General features: G+C 38.4%; 2 gene segments (V, D, J or C); both read left to right on the top strand.

Moving 5' to 3' along the window:
* Positions 1–991: 991 nt before the first annotated feature.
* LOC141781331 (Ig heavy chain V region 5A-like) lies at positions 992–1,430 on the top strand. The segment is given in 2 exon segments: positions 992–1,031; positions 1,123–1,430. Coding segments are annotated over 2 exon segments (348 nt in total).
* Positions 1,431–10,665: 9,235 nt separating this feature from the next.
* Positions 10,666–11,100, top strand: LOC141781647 (immunoglobulin heavy variable 3-23-like). The segment is given in 2 exon segments: positions 10,666–10,705; positions 10,796–11,100. Coding segments are annotated over 2 exon segments (345 nt in total).
* Positions 11,101–11,332: the final 232 nt, after the last annotated feature.

The raw sequence follows: 11,332 nt of genomic DNA, 5'->3' as shown, positions 1-11,332 counted from the left end.
CAAGAATTAAATGTTTATTGAAATGTGTCATGTGTTTCAACAAAATAAATCTGTATAAATGGAATACATTAAATACCTGTCGTTTTTAACAGCTTTAGCATGCTAATTTTAACAAAACTAACCTTGAAGATAAAATATTCTTTACTCATAAAAGTAGCAGGATTTTATGTAATTTTACAACAAAGAAATACGTTTGTTATGCTGCTTTTAAATACATAAAAAACACTGTTATTAATCTATTTAAAAGGGTATAAGTGCAAGAAAATATATCCCTAAAGAAAGAAATATTTTGTCGTTTTGCATAACTTAGTACTTTACATACATAAACTGTAAAAACACAGGTATTGACTGTGAGACAGTTAAAAACTGCATTTTAACAGATTTTTACTTCCTCTTTATCGTTACATTAGTATAAATTTTAATTGTTAAATAAGTGCATTTCATGTTATAAAAAACGGTTTAAACCCATAAAGTTACATTTTAAAAAGTTATTAACTGTGTTTTACGCTTCCTTACATTTATATATAGGACTTGTGAATCAAGCATAAATTACCCATCACTACGTTCCCCTTTACACAGAAGAAAAGGTTTCACAGTCCGTCCGTGCAACACGGATCGGAGTAATTGCTAATCAGTCCTGTAAAGTGTGACATGAATGTTATACCTAAATAAGTAATTCCTGATCTGTCCCATGTCCTGTCCAATGGTAAAATGAATGAGGTCAACAGCCTGTAGACATGGAGAGGATGTTGACAGGTTGGTACAATAACGTTTTCTGTATCTGAATGTAATAAGAAAATATTCATGTTTATATTAAGAATAATGATCCTAAAAAAAACAGTGAACAGACTCTTCTATTGGCTCCAGTTAGACCAACATTGATGCTTCATATATGTTTGATTCTATATATGCAAACTCAGTGAGCTTCAGCTATAAAACATCACATCAGGCTGTCAGAGGAGTTCACAGCACGTCAGCTTCAACATCAACCATGTTCTCTGGAGCTCTGCTGCTGCTGTTGGCAGCTGGATGTGAGTCTCTCTGGATCTGTCAACACTTCTTCTTTTACAGTACAACTTGATATTTTTGTGATAAATAAACATGTTCTTGTTTTTTTAACAGGTGTGAAGGGTGAAACGTTGACTCAGCCAGCCTCTGTGACTGTGCAGCCAGGTCAACGTCTGACCATCACCTGTCAGGTCTCTTATTCTGTTAGCAGCTACTACACAGCTTGGATCAGACAGCCTGCAGGGAAAGGACTGGAGTGGATCGGAATGGAACGTACTGGATACACCGCATACTACAAAGATTCACTGAAGAACAAGTTCAGTATCAGTTTAGACTCTTCCAGCAACACAGTGACTCTAAACGGACAGAACATGCAGCCTGAAGACTCTGCAGTGTATTACTGTGCCAGAGACACACAGTGAGAGACGATAAAAGGAGAGTCATACAAAAACTACTTCCTCTATTTACCACCACCACTGGGAACACTCTGTTATCTCAGCATCACTGGTCCTGGTATGGCTGATTTTAATGAATGAAGTTACCACTTTTATTGTTGTAGTCTGAGTAACGTGACGTCATATCCGTTCCGTATTCGTCAACCAAAACAAACCTCAGAAAGTATAAAACGTTGGAGGGTCAGCGTGGATACGACCTGCACCCTCCCATGTTAAATCCAGCGTGGTAAACACTACACATCCAGTAAAGCGTGGAAACACTTTGGGTTTCACACATTGACAGGAAAAGCAGAGCTAGACAGAGCAGAGCTACAGCTGCATGCTAACTCTGTTAGATAGCAAAGTTTTGGACTTTAGACGTTTGCTGTAGCGCCACCATCAGGAATATTAGCCCACACAGACAGGAGAGGAAGTTTAACCGAGGACTGGACCTACTGTATGTGTAAAGTTTGGTTTATTTTCATATATGGGGAGGCAGAATTCCTCGGAAGCAGAAGAAGAAGAAGCAGAAGAAGAAGAAGAAGAAGAAGAAAGAAGAGTGTGATGGATGATGATGATGACGATGTCTTACCTTATAGGAGTCTGGAGTGAGATCAAGTTCACTCAGCATAAATGTGTTTAAATTATAGACAAATATTACTTAAATACATTTACACCTCGTCTATAATTCTGTAGTGTTTATGTCGTTACATCAGTCAAAGACAGACAGGATACACATGCCTGTCCAAGTGAGGCTGAGATTTTCAACTTTATTGTATTCAACTTTCTTCTCATGAGCTTTTAGATCTGGTTTGTTTGTGTTTAAAAGTGAAACAACAGAATCATAATAATGTAACAAATCAAAACAACACTGCACGATATTTGATGAAGACTGTTTTTATATCGGACTCAACCACAAACTGATGAAGGTCAAATATACTGATTAATACAAAAGTGACTTATAAATTAACTATGAACTACCATAGTCTTCATTTATTTTAAAGAGTTAGTTTCAGTTCCTGAGCAGCTGTTTTCCTCTAGAGGCTCAGAGTTTCTTCAAACATCTGAAACTATTAAAAGTCTTTTATGTAAAAACCTGCAGACCAGCAGCATCACACTGAGTCACATCACACAGAGTACTTAAAGGAAAAGGAAAATATACTTAAATTGCTTAAAGTAAAAGTATGCACTGTGCAGTAAAATATACTTAAAGTACTTAAAGTAAAAGTATGCACTGTGCAGTAAAATATACTTAAAGTACTTAAAGTAAAAGTATGCACTGTGCAGTAAAATATACTTAAAGTACTTAAAGTAAAAGTATGCACTGTGCAGTAAAATATACTTAAAGTAAAAGTATGCACTTTGCAGTAACATGTACTCAAAGTAAAAGTATGCATTGTGCAGTAACATGTACTCAAAGTAAAAGTATGCATTGTGCAGATAAGTATATTTGAAGTGCTTAAAGTAAAAGTATGCATTGTGCAGTAAAATGTATCATGTATCACTCAAAAATGTGTGAATAAATGCAGTTAGGAGTTAATAAATGTAGATATAATACATTCACGTATTAAAAGTTGACAGTAAAACAAAGTTAACAGAAGTTTTATTTCTGTAAATGAGACTTTGTAAGCGTGTAATGACATTAAAATATGAGATGTGAAGCAGAGGTGATTTCCAGGCATGTTTTCACTCTGCAGATATAAAAACAGTGAACAGACTCTTCTATTGGCTCCAGTTAGACCAACATTGATGCTTCATATATGTTTGATTCTATATATGCAAACTCAGTGAGCTTCAGCTATAAAACATCACATCAGGCTGTCAGAGGAGTTCACAGCACGTCAGCTTCAACATCAACCATGTTCTCTGGAGCTCTGCTGCTGCTGTTGGCAGCTGGATGTGAGTCTCTCTGGATCTGTCAACACTTCTTCTTTTACAGTACAACTTGATATTTTTGTGATAAAAAAACATGTTCTTGTTTTTTTTAACAGGTGTGAAGGGTGAAACGTTGACTCAGCCAGCCTCTGTGACTGTGCAGCCAGGTCAACGTCTGACCATCACCTGTCAGGTCTCTTATTCTGTTGGCAGCTACTGGACAGCTTGGATCAGACAGCCTGCAGGGAAAGGACTGGAGTGGATCGGAATGGAAGCTACTGGAGCCACCGCATACTACAAAGATTCACTGAAGAACAAGTTCAGTATCAGTTTAGACTCGTCCAGCAACACAGTGACTCTAAACGGACAGAACGTGCAGCCTGAAGACTCTGCTGTGTATTACTGTGCCAGAGACACACACTGGTTAAAGTTACCAGAGAAGCTGTACAAAAACCTTAAAGAATGTATTCTTACAAAGACCAACAGGGGGCAGTAGGAGACCTCAAATATGATGGCAGTAAAGAGCAGTATAACAACGCCACTAGATGAGCTGCAGGTGATTTTGTGGTGTTTGAATTCCTGTTTATTTTTTACCCCATTAAGCCCATAAACATCTGAGTGGTGTTTATGGAAAACGCAGCGCTTTCGTCAAGTTGCTGCCACTGGTGTGTTTTACGGTGTTTCAGGATGTCCTGCCTGTGCAATTAATGCAGTTATTAATGTGTTTTGTCATCAATTATTACGATCATAAGGAGCATTTGGGAGTGAGACTGATACAGACAGAAAGGACGGACACACGGAGCGCTATAAACCCCCGACTACGTTGTTGCGGGGTTATTATGAATCAATATTCTGTTACTGTAATGACTATTTCTCTCCTCACATGTCCTCAGAATCATCTTGTAGTGTACCGTTTAGCTGTAAAATGAGAAAGTTTGTGACCCCGCAGCCATGTTGAGATCAAGTTGAAGGAAATACCAAGCCCCGCCCACCAGCCGGAGCACAGCCAATAGGAACGCTCTCTCTCTCTGAAATGAACTGTGATTGGTCAAAGTCTCCCGTCATGTTCTAGATTCCTTAAAGCCTGAAAACAGAGCCAAGAGGAGGAGCAGAAGTCTAGTTATCTCTCCTTGAATTACAACAAGCTTAAAGGTTATTATGGGATTTCTTGTCCAATGATGCTAAAAGTTTTGTTGCCTACTGCAGCTTTAAAACAAAGAATCATAAATTGTTTTTGGTGCCAAATAACAATTAAAGGTGAGCGCTCCCCGGGAATCACTAAAGTAAAGAATGACTTCTGGGCTCAGACCAACATGTTAACAAACACATTAAGTTACACATTTTACACAATACGCTTGTTGAGGGTCAGATGAGAAGATCAGTGTCATTCTAATATTGTTTTATATATATATATATTATTTTTATTGACTGAAAACAGGTATTAGGGGTTACACGCTGGTCCTGAATGTTTTTGAAGCTTCATTAATATTCTCAACATTTTTTTTTTTTTTTTATTCCTACTGAGGTTTTCTTTCCCCTGATGTCATATAATGGTATAAATTATGAAGTTGTGGGGAAATCAACAGTATAACATAATAAACAACATTTGTTAAAGTGTTATTTGGTGTGTATTATTATTATATTGTAATTAAAAACACTGACTTCAGGAAGATTGTAAAACTAGTAAACTATTGTTGAAGTCTTGACAAGATGCAGACTGAGGAGGAGTCAATGCAAAACTCAGATGTCTTCCACCTCTACTTATCTGACTGCAGAGAGGAGGACAGAGGACAGTGGACACACAGTTTAACATGATGGACTATAGGACAGGACTGCTGCTTTTAACCATCTGCTGCTGGACAGGTCAACATTTACACTGATGTGGAGTTGATATAATTTTTATTTGTGTAACTGACATATTTCTCATGATGTATTTCTATATCTTGACAGGTGTTGATGGTCAGACTCTGACAGAATCTGAACCAGCGATTAAAAGACCTGGAGAATCCCACAGACTGACCTGTACAGCCTCTGGATTCACATTCAGCAGCTACCGGATGCACTGGGTCAGACAGGCTCCTGGAAAAGGACTGGAGTGGATCGCTGCTATTTACAGTACCAGCATCTACTACTCCCAGTCAGTCCAGGGGAGATTCACCACCTCCAGAGATGACTCCAGCAGTAAAGTCTATCTACAGATGAACAGTCTGAAGACCGAGGACACAGCAGTGTATTACTGTGCCAGAGACACACAGTGAGAGACGATAATAGGAGAGTCATACAAAAACTACTTCCTCTATTTACCACCACCACTGGGAACACTCTGTTATCTCAGCATCACTGGTCCTGGTATGGCTGATTTTAATAAAGGAAGTTACCACTTTTATTGTGGTAGTCTGAGTAACGTGACGTCATATCCGTTCCGTATCCGTCAACCAAAACAAACCTCAGAGAGTCTAAAACTTTGGAGGGTCAGCGTGGATACGACCTGCACCCTCCCATGTTAAATCCAGCGTGGTAAACACTACACATCCAGTAAAGGATGGAAACACTTTGGGTTTCACACATTGACAGGAAAAGCAGAGCTAGACAGAGCAGAGCTAAAGCTGCATGCTAACTCTGTTAGATAGCAAAGTTTTGGACTTTAGGCGTTTGCTGTAGCGCCACCATCAGGACTATTGGACAGCAGAGGTAACAATCATCTCTGACAGTCTATCAAGTTCAGACTCAAACTATCACCTCACCAGGTTGTTAGAAACTATAAAACAAAACTAGAGAGGACCCTAGAGTCAACACTAGAGAGACCTGAGACAAATCAGATGGAGTTATAGATTACACCGATTGCAGACGGTAACCCCACATGAAGTTTGTGGCTATCTGCAGCAAACCAATTCATTCATGTATCACTGGATTATTAGAGTAGTCCGGTGATACAGTCTCGTACTGCTGTCATGGCCGTCTGGATGTGAACATGATTGTCTAAAAAACCTGGAAATTTAAGTTCATGTTTTAAATAATAAATACATCTTCTTTGACTACTTGTGCCAGGACAGTCCACCCTTCTTTTATAGCCTGTCGGTGTCGTTCTCTATGCAAAGTGAACTTCCTCACAGTCTGCTATAAAGACTTGATATCATGCTGTCAGCTGCAGCAGAAGAAGAGAAGCTCCCATCACTTCAACACCAACCATGATGTCTGTAGCTCTGCTGCTGCTGCTGCTGGCTGCTGGATCCTGTGAGTCTCACTGAGGCAGAGACACTGACAGTATGATCACAGCACTCCGACTGTTCACCGTTATTACACTGATTCACTGTTCAACATGTTCTCCTCCACAGGTGTGAAGGGTGAACAGTTGACTCAGCCAGCCTCTGTGACTGTGCAGCCAGGTCAACGTCTGACCATCACCTGTCAGGTCTCTTATTCTCTTAGCAGCTACTGGACAGCTTGGATCAGACAGCCTGCAGGGAAAGGACTGGAGTGGATCAGAATGAGATCTACTGGAGATTCATTCTATAAAGATTAACTGAAGAACAAGTTCAGTATCAGTTTAGACTCTTCCAGCAACACCGTGACTCTAAACGGACAGAACGTGCAGCCTGAAGACTCTGCTGTTTATTACTGTGCCAGAGAGCCACAACAACATAAACCATCAGTAGACCTGAACAAAAACCCCTCAGTTCCTGAACACTTCTAACATGAAGCCACCAGAGGAGGAGCCCTCAGACCACTAATGATTTCAACACCAGCTCACTGTCACACTGAAGACAGAAACAGACCTAAAACCCCCCTGAGACCGCCAGAGATCCCGACTGACTTTACTGTCTTTCAGAGGCTCCAGTAGGTTCAGTTTTAGGGTTAGAGTGAAGACACAGATATCAGATGAAACTAAAAAAAACTAAAGAATCCATTAGTACCAACCATGTCATGCTACCATGTCAGGAAGGAAATAAAAAACGTCCAAAGTTGGGCTAAATACAGACATGCCCACTTTATGATAATCACATGTAGTATAAATGTGTTATTGTCTCCTATTTAAAAATGTTGATTTGAATATTTCTGCATACTGGGGTCCCTAAACAGTATTGAATTAAATAAATTGGGTATCACTGTAAAGCTGAGACTCTTGTGGATCCAATGAGCCCAACTGTATTCATGTGTGATGATATTAGTCCCCATAAGAGACATTTCAGTGACCTCACTGTATAAAATAACCTGTGGTGACCTCTAGGATAATCACAGCCTCATGAAACTCTACAGCCACAAACTAGAGACCTAGAGCATTCAGAGGATGGATGGATCAAACTAGAGACCTAGAGCATTCAGAGGATGGATGGATCAAACTAGAGACCTAGAGCATTCAGAGGATGGATGGATCAGACTGGAGACCTAGAGCATTCAGAGGATGGATGGATCAAACTAGAGACCTAGAGCATTCAGAGGATGGATGGATCAAACTAGAGACCTAGAGCATTCAGAGGATGGATGGATCAGACTAGAGACCTAGAGCATTCAGAGGATGGATGGATCAAACTAGAGACCTAGAGCATTCAGAGGATGGATGGATCAAACTAGAGACCTAGAGCATTCAGAGGATGGATGGCTTTCCTAGCTAGATTGATCAATAAGGGGTTTTTTGAGCAGTTTACACAACACACTTGCTTTCCATCCAATCACCAAAAAAAATGCAATTCTTGCAGAAATCTCCAAATTGTCAAAAGTGTTTGATCCCAAATCACAGCATGGCTTTTTCTATGGTCTTCCTCAAGGTCTTGGTGTCTTAATGTGGTATTTTGGAGGGATTATTGATCATTTTGATAAAATTTTCCAGTAGTATAAAAAGGTTAAATTTAGCACCAAATCTGTGTAACAAATGATATCAACCCGAACATTGCTGCAACAACTTATGAGACATAATAGAGCATGGGGATGGACATCATATACTTCTATCAGAATGTCAATCCAGTCAATCACAGGACTCATTCACATTTAATTTTCACCAAACAAAAGAATGCCAAACTTCCACGTGAGGAGGAGTCAATGCAAAACTCAGATGTCTTCCACCTCTACTTATCTGACTGCAGAGAGGAAGACAGAGGACAGTGGACACACAGTTTAACATGATGGACTATAGGACAGGACTGCTGCTTTTAACCATCTGCTGCTGGACAGGTCAACATTTACACTGATGTTGAGTTGACATAGTTTTTATTTGTGTAACTGACATATTTCTCATGATGTATTTTTATATCTTGACAGGTGTTGATGGTCAGACTCTGACAGAATCTGAACCAGTGATTAAAAGACCTGGAGAATCCCACAGACTGACCTGTACAGCCTCTGGATTCACATTCAGCAACTACTGGATGGCCTGGATCAGACAGGCTCCTGGAAAAGGACTGGAGTGGATCGCTTATGCTGATACTGGCACCACCCAATACTACTCCCAGTCAGTTCAGGGCCGGTTCACCGTCTCCAGAGACAACAACAGACAGCAGCTGTATCTGCAGATGAACAGTCTGAGGACTGAAGACTCTGCTGTTTATTATTGTGCTCGAGACCCACAGTGACTGGAGTTGGTTGAGCAGCTGTACAAAATCCTACAGGACTCATTCTGACTGGACTGATAGACAACAACCATGAAGAGATTTTTCATAACAATTAGCCTATAATTTATTTTTATATTGAATTTTTTCACAACTTGTTTTATATTAACAATAAATTAATACCTGCATTATACATATTCCTGAAAACACATTAAAAACACAATAAAGATCAGTTATTCATGAAAGGGCCAAAAACAGCATCTGGTTTCTGAAATTAAACTTCTACAAATTCAACATTTATTACAAATGAAGACAATAATATCTGTAAATGATGTGGAATCTAAAGAGAGTCATAAATATGGGAATGAAAATTATTTTATAAAATCACTAAAACCAGATCTTAACTGAGCTGAACTACAGCTACAGCTCACTACCTTATATGGAGTTTATATATGTGATGAAATTATAATATTAGCAGTCAAAGGATCGTTGTTGTGTTTAAACTGCAGAGAAACGTCTACACAGTAAAAAAAATCCTTTTTTCTCAAGCATTTGACATTTTTTCCTGTATTTCAAAATGAGAAAAAAAATCATGTAAAAATTACAAGAATTAAATGTTTATTGAAATGTGTCATGTGTTTTAACAAAATAAATCTGTATAAATGGAATACATTAAATATCTGTTTTTTTTAAAGGCTTTTGAATGCTAATTTTAATAAAACTATCCGTGAAAATAAAATATTCTTTACTGATAAAAGTAGCAGGATTTTATGTGATTTTACAACAAAAAAATACATTTGTTATGCTGCTTTCAAATACATAAAAAACACTGTTATTAATCTTTAAAAGTGTATAAGTGCAAGAAAATATATCCCTAAAGAAAGAAATATTTTGTCGTTTTGCATAACTTAGTACTTTACATACATAAACTGTTAAAACACAGGTATTGACTGTGAGACAGTTAAAATCTGCATTTTAACAGATTTTTACTTCCTCTTTATCGTTACATTAATATAAATCAAAATTGTTAAATAAGTGCATTTAATTTTATAAAAAACGGTTTAAAATTATAAAGTTACATTTTAAAAAGTTATTAACTGTGTTTTACGCTTCCTTACATTTATATATGACTTGTGAATCAAGCATTAATTACACATCACTACGTTCCCCTTTACACAGAAGAAAAGGTTTCACAGTCCGTCCGTGCAACACGGATCGGAGTAAATGCTAATCAGTCCTGTAAAACGCGATGTGACTGTTATACCTAAATAAGTAATTCCTGATCCGTCCCATGTCCTGTCCAATGGTAAAATGAATGAGGTCAACAGCCTATAGACATGGAGAGGATGTTGACAGGTTGGTACAATAAAGTCTTCTCTATCTGAATGTAATAAGAAAATGTTCATGTTCACGATAAGAATAATGATCCTAATCTAAATAAACAAGAATGTACATCATGTTTTAATATCAGATTGTTGTCAGCAGAATAGATTTATGCATTAATAGTTAAAAGGAAAATTAACGGTTGTTTAATTTCTGTAAATGATGAGACATTTTTCTAAATGTTCCTATTTAGCATGTAATGACATTAAAATATGAGATGTGAAGCAGAGGTGATTTCCAGGCATGTTGTCACTCTGCAGATATAAAAACAGTGAACAGACTCTTCTATTGGCTCCAGTTAGACCAACATTGATGCTTCATATATGTTTGATTCTATATATGCAAACTCAGTGAGCTTCAGCTATAAAACATCACATCAGGCTGTCAGAGGAGTTCACAGCACGTCAGCTTCAACATCAACCATGTTCTCTGGAGCTCTGCTGCTGCTGTTGGCAGCTGGATGTGAGTCTCTCTGGATCTGTCAACACTTCTTCTTTTACAGTACAACTTGATATTTTTGTGATAATAAAACATGTTCTTGTTTTTTAACAGGTGTGAAGGGTGAAACGTTGACTCAGCCAGCCTCTGTGACTGTGCAGCCAGGTCAACGTCTGACCATCACCTGTCAGGTCTCTTATTCTGTTAGCAGCTACTGGACAGCTTGGATCAGACAGCCTGCAGGGAAAGGACTGGAGTGGATCGGAAGCGGAGCTGGTTCAACCACATACTACAAAGATTCACTGAAGAACAAGTTCAGTATCAGTTTAGACTCTTCCAGCAAGACAGTGACTCTAAACGGACAGAACGTGCAGCCTGAAGACTCTGCTGTGTATTACTGTGCCAGACACACACAGTGAGAGACGATAATAGGAGAGTCATACAAAAACTACTTCCTCTATTTACCACCACCACTGGGAACACTCTGTTATCTCAGCAACACTTTATTTTGTAATATTGTTGATTAAATTCTCTGTATTAGTGTGGTGAAACTGGGTCCACATGTCTTAATAAGTACATGCATGAAGATCATTAAAAAAACATACCTTTTGTTAACATTTTAAAACAGAAAGCTTCCATGTGATTTATAGA

The sequence above is a fragment of the Sebastes fasciatus genome, chromosome 13 (genome assembly GCF_043250625.1).
Source record: "Sebastes fasciatus isolate fSebFas1 chromosome 13, fSebFas1.pri, whole genome shotgun sequence".
NCBI lineage: Eukaryota > Metazoa > Chordata > Actinopteri > Perciformes > Sebastidae > Sebastes > Sebastes fasciatus.
The sequence above is the reverse complement of the archived record's forward strand: the minus strand, read 5'-3'. Positions and strand labels throughout refer to the sequence as shown.